Source organism: Micromesistius poutassou (assembly GCF_964030765.1).
Source record: "Micromesistius poutassou genome assembly, chromosome: 2".
In the NCBI taxonomy this organism is placed as follows: Eukaryota; Metazoa; Chordata; class Actinopteri; order Gadiformes; family Gadidae; genus Micromesistius; species Micromesistius poutassou.
The window spans coordinates 17,911,859-17,926,858 of NC_140272.1; the positions used below are offsets into that span (position 1 = coordinate 17,911,859).

A 15,000-nucleotide genomic window follows, 5' to 3' on the forward strand; every position below is an offset into this window, starting at 1 on the left:
TGTGTGTGTGTTTTTTCAGGCCATCAATATTCATGTTTTTGTAAACAAACATCTAAGTGGCTCTAACTTAATTAAGCAAATTTCCATTTTGAAAAAGCGTTCTATATTTAAATCTTCCATCATGGCCCCCCCCCGGAAACAACAGGTTTCGTGTCGTTCACGGGTCAGTGCCAAAACGAATCATCCACCTAATTATTCCTAGTTGTCTCCTGTCTAGAGGCAGTGTGTCTTTGATTATCCACATGGCTTGGCTGAGACCCGCTCTATGCAAGATCAGCACGGCCTTGACCTGAATGAGGCTTTGTGGAGTCCAACGGGGGGGGGGAAGGCTGTGCCAACGGAAATGTTAGCTTTAGTGGAGTGACCTTGACGGCGGCGCTGTCCTCGTTCTCCGCGGAGGGTACGTAGCTCCTCTCCTCCTGGATGTATGGCAGAACAGTGGGGACTTTCAGGGGGGGGCTATATTTAGGTCGCCCTCTGTAGAGACCAGGAGACGAGAGAGAAAGAGCGAGAGAGAAAGAGAAAGAGACTTCAGAATGGAAAGTGCAGGCAACTCTTCTGGAAAATATGCAGGCTTTAGTTCAAAACAGCGACGGATACATAGTTACACAAATGACAACACACACGCACACAGACACACACACACACACACACTGGAGAGTTGACATGGTGTACGTAGCATGGGGGCCATAGAGGTGTGATGGGACTTGACGTCAATGCATCATCAGTACTTCTCACGTTGCCGCACACTCGACCCTGTCACTCACGGTGTGATTGACTGTGTGTGTGTGTGTGTGTGTGTGTGTGTCTGTTTGTGTAACAGATGAGGTACTACATCCTGTTTCTCCCAATTCCTCAGTTTGAGAAGTAGGGCAGAATAACTCCCAGCAGTAGTCTCTCTCTCTCTCTCTCTCTCTCTCTCTCTCTCTCTCTCTCTCTCTCTCTCTCTCTCTCTCTCTCTCTCTCTCTCTCTCTCCTACAGTGCATATTAATAAACCAATGGACTGCATCATCTATACCCCCCCCCCCTCTCTCTCCCCTCCCCTCCCCTCCCCTCCTCACCGGCTTCAAGCTTCAGATGAATCGGATCCCATCTGTTGGGTATGATTTTCACACCATGGGGCAGAAGGGCATAAAGAGAAGGTGAGAGAGAGAGAGAGAGAGCGAGAGACATAGGCGGTTGATCAGCACCCCCCGGGGGCAGACAGCAGGTGATCTAGGACCGCAGTGTGCTCCGTGGTGATGTGTCCTACAGCCCTGAGTCACTCACTGGTTACAGCATTCGGCTCGACGGGCGAGCGAGCGCAGAGCACGGCGGCACATAGGGGAAGGTGGTTTTGTTTAGCGGTTTAACAAGACCGAACCGGAGAGAGAGAGAGAGAGCGAGACAGACGCAGGCAACGCCGTGATGCCGGGGCGTCTGTCTCTTTAAGCACTCTGTTTGGTTACCGCAGAGTGTGTGGGTGCTGCAGTAGGACCACATCCAGAGTGGAAGGAGAGACGGAGAGAGAGCGAGAGAGAGAGAGAGAGAGAGAGAGCGAGAGATAGAGAGAGAGGCAAGGGAGGAAAGCGAAGCGAGGGGGACAGGGGGGGGAGAGGATGCGATCACATCCACAAGGAGCAGAACACGGGAAGAAGCAGAAGCGGGCGGCGAATTCAGTCCGTCAGTGCGATCGGGAAACAGCGCTCGGAGTGAGGCGGGGGCGCGGGGGGGTGCGATCGCCGGGCCCGACGTCAAGAGTGCGGCGGCGGCTTTGATTCAAAGTTCTCCGGGAGAGGGGGGCACCTCACGGGCCGGCGGGAGCGCGCCTTGCCCCTGCGTGTCTGACCGACGCGTTGCAGAGACCGGCGGAGGTGTGAGCGGCGCCGGGGTCGCGGGGAGCGTGAGAGAGGGCCAGAGGGCGGCGGACCTGCGAGGAGGAAGAGGAGGAAGAGGAGGAGGAGGAGGAGGAGGAGGACCGGAGGGCGCCGGCGGTGGAGGGGTGGCAGAGCGGCAGGCGCGGGGGCCGTTGGTTCGGAGCGGGGCACCGGTGGCAGAGTGGCTGCGCTGGGATGGCGGCGGTGGCGGTGGCGGCGGCTGGGGGGGGCACTGGGCCGCCTGGCGCTGGGGCAGCCCGCAGAGGGGGGACAGGGGCTGCCGGACGCCCGAGAGGAGGGCCAGCGAGGGCGGCTACGCGCACCGGACCCTCCCCGCCGCCCCGGGATGGTGGCACCGGGCGCTGTGGCCGCCGCAGATAGGGGCCCTGTCCGCGGCGGGGCACGGGATCGCGGAGGAACGGGGAGGAGGAGGGCCCGGTGAGGAGGCGGGGCGCCCCCCCGGGGCGGTCCCGTCCATCTTGCATCAGGTGTCGGCGTGTCTGGAGGAGGTGCGGGGGGACTCTGAGGGGGAGGACGGGGTGGTGGGCAGCGCCTGCTTCGGCCAGGTGTCGCGGCGGCTGGGCCGGCTGCTGAAGAGGCTGCCCAAGTCGCGCTCCTGGGGCGACGGCCTCCGCATCCTGCGGCGGACGTCCTCCAACGGATCCCTGATCACCGCCTCAGGTACGGAGAAGGAGGACCCCTCCTCCATGAGGTGGAGGAGGGGAGCAGGGGAGGAGAGGAGGACCCCATGAGGTGGAGGAGGGGAGCAGGGGAGGAGAGGAGGACCCATGAGGTGGAGGAGAGGAGAACACGAGGTGGAGGAGAGGAGGACCCATGAGGTGGAGAAGGGGAGCAGGGGAGGAGAGGAGGACCCCATGAGGTGGAGGAGGGGAGTAGGGGAGGAGAGGAGAACACGAGGTGGAGGAGAGGAGGACCCATGAGGTGGAGGAGGGGAGGAGAGGAGGAGGAGGAGGACCCATGAGGTGGAGGAGAGGAGCAGGGGGGGAGAGGAGAACACGAGATGGAGGAGAGGAGTAAGGGAGGAAAGGAGGACCCATGAGGTGGAGGAGAGGGGAACACGAGGTGGAAGGGAGGAGAACACGAGGTGGAAGGGAGGAGAACACAAGATGGAGGAGAGGAGCAGGGGAGGAAAGGAGGACCCACGAGGTGGAGGAGGAGTCGGGGAGGAGGAAGAGGAGACTTTTCTTTCTAGATTCAACAAAAGTAGAAGGAATATGAAGTCAAATAGCACGTATCGAAACTGTGCCACACAGTGCTGAGAACAGCCATAAAGGGGAATCACAGAATAAAGTTAATAAAAAAGGGAAGACAAGACTGATTCTGAGAAACCGCAGCTGCTGTCTGGCGCAGTTTCACAGTGTTTGATGAGAGACGATGGTTCCCGGGAATCGGGATGTTTGATCGGGGGGAGCCCACCGAGGGCCGAGGGCCATATTATTTAGGTGTAGTGTGTAGCTGCTTCTCTGCGGACTGCCCTGGCCTGGCCTCTTTGTCTGTTGTCGTCCCACCCTCCCCTTCCCTGCCCTCCAGCCTTTCCAGCCACTGATTTATTCCCTACCCTCTTTTGTTTCTTTTAGTATTATTTGCAGGCGTTTGTGTGTATGTGTGTGTGTGTGTGTGTGTGTGTGATAAGGAAGAAGAGAGAAAGTAAGGGCATGTCTGCAGGCAGGTTGATAAAATGAGTATGCTCTTGCAAACAGTTATATTATCCATTTATTCTGTTGACCCACAAATATTGCATTGACATGAAATCTGACCAACACCCAGACACACATACACACACATTCACTCAAAGCCTACCAAGAGCTATGTTAATCTGATGAGAATATCATGCAGGAGCAGATTATGGCATTGATTTTAATATCCAGGGCAGGAATCTGAGCTGGGAGAGAGCCGGCTGCAGGCTGGGTAACATGGAGACATTGATTTACTCCACCTCTCCACCAAAGAGAAGACAGGCTAATGCAGTTTGGTTCAGCATGTAACATAAGCACCGATCGCAGTCTGGGCGGAGGGGGCAGAATGTAAAATGGCTGGAGAGACTGCAGAATTATTGATTTGTTGATGCATGCCGAGATGAAAAAAACAAAAATGGTAATGCAGCTTTGATGAAAAAGCTGCATCACCATGCATTTGTTTGCATGTTTCATTGTGTATGTTTCTGTTTGTGTGTGGTGCAGCGTGTGAGTGTGGTTCATGAACTGTATGTGTGTTTATATTTGTGTTTGTGTGCGCGTGTGTGCGTGCCTGCCTGCCTGCCTGCATGCGTGCGTGCGTGCGTGCGTGTGTGTGTGTGTGTGTGTGTGTGTGTGTGTTTGTCTGTGCGTATGTATGTATGTGTGTGTGTGTGTGTCAGGCACTAGACCATTACTAAGCACAACTCAGGATGTTTCTTACCGGAACTCCACCACCTAGATGATGTCATATTGCATCCCCCCCCCCACCCCCATCCACACCCCGACCCTAAACTAAAGGGGCAGAAACAAGGCTAGCACAGCCCTCAACCCAACCCAGCAAGTGGATATTTTTGGGTGGCCCAATCTTCAAAGAAAAACGAAGTTAATCCCCTTAAGAACTGTGCTGCTCCATATTGCTCAGACCTTCTTTAACTCATCCATGTTATGGGCCCTGTGGTGTCTGTTATGATCGTTTGGTGTGAGGATGGCTGGGTGTCTTCTTGCCATAATGCATCCCCGGAGGCTAGGGGATGTTTTGGTTTCCAAATGAAGGTATGCCATCTACTGCTCACCCAGCGGGTCAAAAGGTTGTATGATGTACAGCGTAGAGCCTTGGAAGTTACTTTTGTTATTTGGTTAAGTGGGTATATATGTGTGTGTGTGTGTGTGTATATTCACACAGGAAGTCTGATTTGTCACTTTTAAGATCCTGTTATCATAGCCTAAATAGGCTACTTGAATAATATTGTGCAGGCATTTCATGAAAATAGAACACAGAAACTGTCGATATGTGACTTTTTAATATTCTTAAATTGTTAATCATCCACCCCCCCCCCCCCTCCCCCTCCAAACACACACACACACACACGCACACACACACACACACACACACATCCCCCCCCTCAGGGAGGTGCGTTGCTAAAGGGATGCGTGCCAGGCCGAGGGACTGCAGACTGCAGTGATGGGGTGACCCCTGTGGGAGGGAAGGTTAGCCGGTCGGCTGCAGGGTCTCCTGGATGTAGCTGGGCCAGAGAGCTGCTGACACACGCACTGTTGGGGGGGGGGGGGGGGGTGGAGAGGAAGCCACAGGAGAGGCAGCTGCATGACAGGCGAGAGACTGTCAGCGAAAAAAAGGGAAGCCATGTTTTGTGGGTAGATACTGAGGTTGAGAACATAAGAAGAAGCGTCACGGAATTGATAGTTCCCCAGAAGTGTAGTGGGTTTGAGGAAAGTACAGAGATGAACAGCGTTCCCCCGTTAAGAACGTGCAAGACTGCACAGAATGCGGCCCGGTCTGGTTTGTTCTTAGGCACATAGGCCTAAGAATAAACTTTATACATGGTTCATCGAGACCTCTCTTTAGAGTGAACAAGAAATCAAATCTCAAACACAAATAAACACACACACCGACCCACACGCACACACACACTCGCACTCACACATAGAGAGGTATTGCAACCTATAATGTTTAGTGTGTGACACACTGAGCGGCACCCGACGTGACACATGACTTCGGGCTCTGACTCCGCTGTGTTATAGTGAGTTAAGTGGGGTTAAACACCACTTCACCGGCTGCAACACCTATCGTTAGCGCGGGCAAGAGATTACAAGTGTCTCCGACACTTTCCTGTGTGCATATGAGGAAAAGACAAAGAGAGAGGAACTCTGTCTTGGGTCTGAGAAGAGATGCCAAAGGGGCAGACGCATTGGTGGATATTCTGGATGGCCGCTGCTGTCTCCTGCATCCAGAGCTTCCTCCCCGTCTCTGCTCCTGGGTCGATGCACCCCTCGTTGACCCTGGGAGCTTCCATCTCACGAGGGTTTAGATGGGATCGATCGCGCGTTTCCCTGAAGTAGCGAACCACATTCTTCCCGTTCTGGCTATTTGCAGGCAATTTCCCATTGAATCTGCCCGTACTGTCTATTTGTAGGCAATTCTCCATTGATTGTTCCCTTCACTGGCAATTTGTAGGCAATTTCCCATTGATTCTGCCTCGCTATTTGCAGGTGATGTTGAATTGATTCTGTTGGTACCGGTGATCTGCAGGTGGTCCTGGCTATTCGCAGGAGAGGAGGCCTTGTTCTCTTTATCTTACACCCTCTTGTTTCTCTTTGTTGTCTGTCTTTATTCTTTCAGTCAGCATCCATTTCTCTCCACTCTCGACTCATTATCTTCTTCAGTAGTTTGACAGTTCTTATTGTGTGTGTGTGTGTGTGTGGGTGGGAGGGGGGGGGGGGCATATGCGTCTGTTTGTGTGAGACAGAGAGCACTAGAGAGCTAGGGAAAGGTAAAGCAAGATGGAGAAGGAGTAGGAATGACAAAGGCAGTAGTCCGACGTGTGGTTGGTGTTCAATGATACAGATTAGCGCTGTAAGTGGTCGCGGGGAACGCCCCGATGGAAACAGACAGACAGACAGACAGACAGACAGACAGACAGACAGACGGGCAGACAGATAGAAATAATGAGACAGACGGGAGCCTAACAGGATGCAAAGCGAGACAGGTATTATCTCCTCTGGTTAGTCTGGGGGCAGGGCTAGACTACCAGGGCTCAACCGTTGGATCACTATGATTTAGGGGCCGCTGAGATGAACGCAGACACTAATGACCCTAAGTGTGCCACCAGAGTCTTAACGCTCCGGAGTCCTATGAATGGATTACTGGCGTCTGTGGGTGCTTTACGGGGTCTTTGGTCCAGATCCCACCCCACCCCAACCCTCCCAACTCACACTCACACTCACTCACACACACACACACACACACACACACACACAAGCATTACAGAGACGGGAGAGCTCAGTCTGACAGTCAGTAGAGCTTAAAATACAGTAGAAAAAATACTCTTTATCCAACAAAATGATTGTGTTTATGTCTGTGTGCGTGTGTGTGTGTGTGTTTATTTCTCTTTTTGGTGTGTGTGTGTGTGTGTGTGTGTGTGTGTGTGTTGTTGACGTTTCATGGTGTGTGTTATCAGTGTGGGAACGATGTGGGCTCCCTTCACGGTCTGACCCGTTTGGTAGCAGTGTGGACGAGAGGCGAGGTGTGGCGAGGACTTCACTGGCTTCTCTCCCCATATTGTTCCTGGTCTCTACAGGTCACTGTGTGGAGATTAGGCTCTTTTTTTTCTCTCTCAGAGCACAGGAACACAGGCAGCTCAGAAAGACACACACTCAGTCACTCACTCACACACTCACTCGATCACTCACTCTCACACACGCGCACACACACACACACACACACACAGACACACTCCCCCCCACCCCACACACACACACACACACACACCTGGAGTGTGTCGATGATATAAGGCGTTGCACGGAAAAGGAGAGCTTCAGGAATTGACTGATTGATTAAAGAAGGGCAGTGCAGGAAGGGAGTTTTTCTCCTGCCCAGAGTTTCCTTTCTGTCGTTGTTTGGATTGGCCTCCATCCCTCTCCCAGACACTCTCTAGTCTCGATCTATCTCTCTCACACACATTCTTTCTCTCCTTTTCTGTATTTCCCTCTCACTCATTCTTATTTTTCTCTGTCTATGTCTGTCTCTTTCGCTCTCTCTCTCTCTCTTTCTCTGTCTCTCTCTCTCTCTCTCTCTCTCTCTCTCTCTCTCTCTCTCTCTCTCTCTCTCTCTCAGAGCCACAGTAACTTTTGCATGACCTATGGTCCATCCTAGAGACGTCATTCCTCTCTGCAAGGTAATGACATCCTCATTTCCTTGCCTCTCTCTCCACCAACTGCTTTCCATTCCACCGTCTCCCTGTAGCTTACATCCTGTCACACACCCCTGGATACCTACCTCCTAACTAGTTTCTCTTTATCTGTGTACAACTATGCAGCTTAACAGGGGGTTACATTGATTATTCTGAGATCATACTAAGCTATACCGTCACCATACGTATTCACCATGCCCACCTACATACAACCCTCACTTTCTAAACACAAGCAATAATTGTAACATGGATGAGGTGTATTGCGCTGTGGATTGATTTCTTAAACCTTCCCATGTGCGGTAGTGCTTTGAAACGAGCCCCGTTCCCCGGTTCCATTCACTTCATCGGGAGATGTGCGCACACAAAATCTCATTCAGGTACAATAGGCACTTCCGTCTCTCTGCAGTGGTCATCAAAAGAGGTTGCGTTGCCGTGGTTACCATCTTGGCGCGAGGAGCAGGGGAGCATAATCCCAGTGAGAACAACAAGCCAGACGGGCGTCTACGCAGATACGCCAGAAGGGCGTCTACGCAGATAAATCTTTCCAAGTGTATTTTCAGCAAAGGTTTAGAAAGTTCTATTTATTTTGCATTCGTTACAATGATTGGCACATCCAATTGTCTGAATCTGGATGAACTGACGTGGTCTTTATTTAAGTTTGTGGTTGTTGAGCTCTGTAGCTATAAAATTATAACCATGTCTGGTTTGTTGTGCAAATATGTCATTCATTCGTAATTGTATTTGAAAGTGGACGGCTAAATTGTTAAGATTTAGGGTGCCACCCGATTAAATGCATGGACAAAGCCACCAAAAGACTATTAAAAGCAGAGACAAACAAAGGCCTGGGACTCATATGGTTCCAGTGAAAACAAAGGGAAACAACAGAAGCTTATGGTGGTTTCCTTGGGAAATACCCTAAAATAATATGTGTTGTAGACCTAGAGTACACATAGATAATCAGATGGATTTTATTATTTTAAGGATGCTACACATTATCATCAACCCGAACTGTGACCTTCACAGTTTGTACTGCATTTATGTGTAAATTATGTTGGTGTATATATGTTGTAGTTCAGAAAATATAGCGGCCTATAAGACTCATCTCATTTCTGCCTCCTAGTGGAATGAGCCTTTTAGTGTTTTAGAAGAGGAGAGAGAGTGTGTGTGTGTGTGTGTGTGTGTGTGTGTGTGTGTGTGTGTGTGTGTGTGTGTGTGTGTGTGTGTGTGTGTGCGCGCTTGTGTGTTCTGGCACTTAATGTACACACTGCACTTGTTGTATGTTGTACATCCTGGCACTTAATTATAAGTGCCTGGCATTGTGTAGCATCTTATCCTAGCTATCGTTGTTGTATACTGCGAATGGGTTAACTTAGCAATTGTAGGTGCTTGGCACTTGTTTCTATGAACACCCTTAATGTGCCGACAGCGATATATTGTTGTTTCTCTTTCTTCTGACAAATGTAGTTATTGTAAGTCGCTTAAGATAAAAGTGTCTGTGAAATGCCCTAAATGTGTGTGTGTGTGTGTGTGTGTGTGTGTGTGTGTGTGTGTAACCCTGGCCGTCGTTCAACAATTTCTGTTTATAATGATACATCCACTAGGGGGAGCTAGATTACAGTTTATCGTGATGAAGAACATCTGAGCCTTAAGGAACCCTAAACATAGCATTAACTGTTGGCTAATGTTAAAACAACCACTTACAGGGAAATTAACCCTTTGGCGGGTCAAATATAACGTCACGGTTTCTTTAAGTTTACAATTGACTAACGATGTGTTTCTTTGTGCTCCACCTCCCGTGGTTTTTACCCTCCGTCAGACTGCAGCTACACCTGTCACCAGGAGTGCGAGAGCCACGTGCAGCTGGACTGTAACCAGAAGGACAAGCGGGCCCAGGAAACTCCATTACCCAGAAGCCACTCCTCGATCGCCACCAAACACAAGGTGAGCATTTCTTATGGACTCTAGGTCACTTAGTATCCCTGCCAAAATACACGTAGCACAGGCATGCCCAAATTTGGCATCCGAGATTCAAGCTGGTAACACGTCGTTGAGTTACACCACCATTATGGACCCCCTGGGGCTGACCTCTGTCTTACACACAGCTTTTCCTATTTCGGGCTCTTGTCTATTTATTCAAGCTTTTTTTTTTGGTTGCATTCTGGTCCTAGAATATGTGCACTGTCTCTAATTAGTATTGTTTGATCCTCTATTGCTCAATCCTAGCCCACTCCAACACATACACACACATGCACACACATATACACACACACACACACACACACACACACACACACACACACACACACACACAACCTTCTCTACCTCTTCTTTCCTGAACCATGAGCTGCAGGTTTAACATGACATTTGCCCCTGGTTGCTGCAGTCTTCTCCTTATGTAAGCCCACCTCTAATTGGATGTTCAATAATTTCAGTTTGAAATGATTCATTTCTAATCCTATTGCCATATTTAAGCTACAACACTATAGCCAGCTTTAAAGAACGCCTCTGAACACACACACACACGCACACGCACACGCACACACACACATGCACACACACACACACACACACACACACACACACACGCACCAACTAGCCGGATGAATGAGCAGGACAATTTGGTAACTGTGCCAACCTCAAAGGGCAGATACCATAAAATTAGACCCAGTTTAGTGTTCCAGGTATAGTGCACTGCTCTTAAAGAGAGCAGCCAAACACACACACACACACACACACACACACACACACACACACACACACACACACACACACACACACACACAGACAAATCACTTTGCCAGAGAGGCGGGGTGCATTTGTATATCGCTTTATCACAATTACAGTCTCCAAGGACTTAAGCAGGCCCTGTTAGACTGAGATGAGGTGGCTCCCAAGGGCCTTGGGCAAGGGAAGGAAAGATAATGAAAGGAAATGAAAGGAGGGGAGAGGAAACGGGAGGAAGCTGATTGGAGAAGATTTGCTTAATCACAAAATGCGTGGTGATGGCAGGGACTTTGATCAGCAGCGGGAGAAAGCCTGGCAGTGAGAGCCGCTACATGTGTATGTGGGTATGCGCTGTAATCCACTTCTCAACAACACATTAAGAGAAGAGAATTTCATTTTCTTATTTTCTTAAACAGCAACAAATGGTAAAAAAAAATAATAATAAAAACAGATTAATGCTGCATAGCCACGAGCCACTATTACATAAATCTGTGTCAGTGATTCATGCAATTATTCCAGCCAGCAGCCTCTGCCAAGTCAAATCTTCCGCTGAACATCGGAAGGTGCTGAGGGTACGCTCCGGTGACGACGACTTGATTACGTCTCCTGTTATGCTCAATAAGGCTGATCGGAACCTCTCCTGTTCTGCCTGAGATGCTCGTGCACCAGCTGACTCAGATCCACACCCTGTCGTCCCGGGGAAAAACACACTACCGCAGACAAGCAGATGGATGACAAGTTATTACCCCTCCCCTCATCTCCTCCCTCATCTCGCTCCTGGATTCCCTGTGTGTTGTGTGTCTGTTGTGTGTGTGTGTGTGTGGTTGTGTGTGTGTGTGTGTGTGTGTGTGTGTGTGTGTGTGTGCGTGTGTGTGTGTGTGTGCGTGTGTGTGTGCGTGTGTGTTTGTGTGTGTTAGTGCGCGGGCTCATCAGTCACCCCTTTGTCTTAAAGAGTCCTGTGTGTCTGCCGCACACGCGTGCTCCAAGAGAAATTGATTCGCTTCTCGCCAATAAAGAACCCTACGCACGCGCACACACACACACACACACACAGCGTTTGATCTGGCCACAAGCCCCCCCCCCCCCCCCCCCCAGCATCACCCCTCCCGTCGATGTGATTATACTAATGAGCTCAGAATCTTTGGCGTGTCTACGCAAAGAGCAACAAAAATGACAAACAGGTTAAATCATGAAAAGGTGTCAGAGCCTCATGAAGGAAACTCACAGTATCGATTGTGAGCTGGCCACTGTGGCCTTCCTGAAAACTGGGGTGTCGGTTAATCAGTTGAGACTGACGTGTTCCCACGTAAACATGTTTGTTTGTTTAAAACCGCACCAACAGTCATCTAAACAAGTATATAAAAGAAACCAGACCTATAGTAATAATGCTATTCTTGTCTTGGTATGATCATTTCAAGGACGATCCAGTTAGCATTTTTTCTCTCCCAGTGAATCCTATACCCATGTCACATGGCAGACATACACGCATGATGTACACACACAAGAGAGGATTGCACCGCAATCAATCTCTTGGGGAGCCTCCGGGGGCTTTTTACGATGGGGGTCAATGCCAGGGACAGGAGGGGCAGTGGGGGTGGGTCAGGGAGAGGTTAAGGGTCAGCGTTATACCGCTAACCTGGGGGGGAACCACACAATGCATTGTTAATCTCACTCTGACCACACTGTGGCCCCTGGCCGACACGCACTAAAGAAAGGCAATGGGAGGGAGGGTGATGTGTCGTCTTGGTGGCTCGGTGGCTGTACATCTCTCTCCGGCGATGCTGCTTGTAGCAACGTGCAAAAACGAGCAAAACAACAACAGCAGCGATAGCAGCAGCAGCAGCAGCCATCTTGGCTCCCGGGTCTATCTATCTCTCTCTTTTATCTTTCCCGTCCACCTCCGGGTCAGGGGGTTTTCTAGGATAGGGTTATAGAGAAGCTGTAAGAGGTGATGAATGAGCAATCCTCCTGAGAAAATCCTTACTCACCACCTCTGCCCTCCCCCCTTCTCCACCTCCCCCAGCCCCCCCGTTTGATTTTCGTTTTCCCTCTGCAAAGGCTGTGATGACGGCTTGGGAAAGAGGATTAAATATGCAAACAAATAGCCATATAAAATATGTTAAATACCAACATGTTCAATTGTTTTGCAATTGAATGGCGTTGGATATGTTTTCCTTGAACCATACCGGTTCTAAATGTTAAATATCTATATTTAGATATGCTTATGCATGCTATTCTGTTCTCAACAACAACTTTTCAAGCATTTTCACAAACCTATTGAAAAAAAGCTTTTGCTTTAGTGAGAGGAAGTGGTTATCTGCAAGACACAGTTCATAGCTAGCAGGAAGAGAGAGAGAGTGCAAGGAGGAGAGTGAGCGAGCGAGCGAGTGAGAGAGAGAGAAGGGAGAAAGGGGGAGGGTGTTGTGTGTGGCTCCGCTGAGAGCTTGCAGGCTGATAACACACTCAACCACAGATGGTTGGGCAAGGTTGCAAGAAAGTGGGAGAGTAAAGTGAGTGTAAAGAGAGTGACAGACCGATAGAGAGAGAGAGAGAGAGAGAGAGAGAGCAAAAGAAAAGGCTGAAAGAGAGGCATCTGCAGCCACAGCACAGAAGAAGAAGAAGAAGAGGAAGAAGAGGAAGAGGACGTGGAAGCGAATGAGGAAGAAGAGAGACGGAGAGGGGAGACAGAACGTGTGGCTGGTTCTCACAGAAACCTAACCGAGCGTTCACTACCGTCTACTACTACTCTCCCATGACGGATCTACCACCACTTACACTCACAACAAGGGCCGCTTGACAGAGCTGCTCTCTGGTCTACAACCTGGACCTGGAGCCACTTTGACCACGTGTCTCACCTGCCGATCCCTACAAAGACCCCAGGAGCCAGAGTCGGTAACGAGCGCGCCGGGGTCTGTGTTGATTGGATGGTCGAGTATCTGTTTGTGTGGTGCCGCGTGAGTGTGTATGTGTGTGCGCGTGTGTTGGTCTGTGGTTTTGTTTGAACTCTGCAGGTATGACAGGTGAGCTCAGCTGCACACAGGGTCAACTTGAAACCCATCTGTAACCTGACTCTTTTGACAGGTTATCCCGATCTGTGTGTGTGTGTGTGTGTGTGTGTGTGTGTGGGGGCTAGCAGGTGCGTGTATGCGATTGATTTGGGGTACAGTCGGCGCGTTAGGCCGCGGTGGGCTCATCTTAGAGCACACACCTCTCGTGGGGACCGCACTTGACTGTGTGTGTGCGTGCGTGCGTGGGGGCACGCTTCTGAGACCGGGTGCGTCCGGGACGCCAGCCAGTCAGAGCAGCTATACACACCCCGCAGGAGGAAGTGACACATCTGTGCTCGCTCTCGGATTTCCTGGTCCCCTCTCCGGTGGCACGCCTGAGCCCTGAATCCGAGCCTCCCCCTCGCCTCGCTCACCCTGTCTCCTCGGCACAGCCTCCACGGCCGCTGGACTCCCACCTGGTGGATCACCTAGCCTGGAGCTCCGGCCTTCCTGCTCTCCCCCCCCCTCCCCAACCGAGGACCCTGAGATGCTTTCAGATCCTGATTCTGACACCGTCGCACACCGCCAGTCACATCAGCACGTCGGGCTTGTAGAGGGAAGACCCTGAAGAAGATAAACAACAACACGCTTGAAGGGACTTAAAAGGGTCGGGCTCGGTATTAGTCCAGGGGCGAGGCCGAGGTGGGCAACCCCCCCCCCCCGCCGCCGTCGCCTGCCGCCGCCGTCCGCTTCCTCCATGACCGTCAACACGTCGCCCAGCCCCTCCATGGCGAGCAGTAACAGCATGAGCAGCGGCTACTGCAGCCTCGACGAGGAGAGCGAGGACTACACTTTCTTCACCGCCAAGACCTCCTTCTTCCATCAGCCCAATCAGACGGCCAAGGTATGATGATAGCCCTGTACGAGGTTAGACGCTGATGGGCCCGGTAAAGGTTTGAGGAAGGGGGGGGTGGCGGTTAAGGAGGCAGGATAGAGAGGAAATTGAATTGAAATCGATTATGTGTCTCATACCGTGCGTGGCTTGCAAACACTTCCGTGTCACCCTTCAAAAGGGGAAGTTGCGATAGGAAGTTACGATTTTGGTGCCTCTGAGGGTGTAGTAACGTGAGGGTGGGTTGCTCATGTCCTCTGCGTCTTTGTGTTGCGTTACGACAACTATCTATGAACTTTGCCCTTTCAGCAACTCGTTTGTCACCGTTCAATTCAGCATTCAATGGCATCGCAATGAGACTGTGACTGACAGGGTAGTTATCGGAAGAAGGAATCAGAATATAGGTCATATCTTTGTTAGCCCAAACGCATTTTGGAGCCCTGAAATGTCACTGTTGCAACCTCGTAACTGCCGGAGGGGACCGGTTTTCTAGATTGCGTGGGAAAGGTTTCCGTAGAAACAAGGCAGCAGGCATCAAGAGGGAGAGCGCTACGCGTTGGCCAACCGCCAAACTGTAGCTGGAGATATTTTATCTGTTACCATAGTAACAGATTAAACGGCTAGTAGAAAGGCCT

At 50.8% G+C, this 15,000-nt stretch overlaps 1 protein-coding gene across 1 annotated transcript in view; it reads left to right on the top strand.

Annotated features, from left to right (window-relative positions):
• The window catches only part of rassf5 (Ras association domain family member 5), a gene marked incomplete at its 3' end in the record, with an annotated part of 19,116 nt that extends 5,029 nt beyond the window's left edge, over positions 1-14,087 (top strand). Inside the window, exons 2-3 of the mRNA XM_084463451.1 lie at positions 9,579-9,703; positions 13,926-14,087. Of these exons, the coding sequence (XP_084319577.1) occupies positions 9,579-9,703; positions 13,926-14,087 (287 nt within the window). The remainder of the gene's footprint in view (positions 1-9,578; positions 9,704-13,925) is intronic.
• Positions 14,088-15,000: the final 913 nt, after the last annotated feature.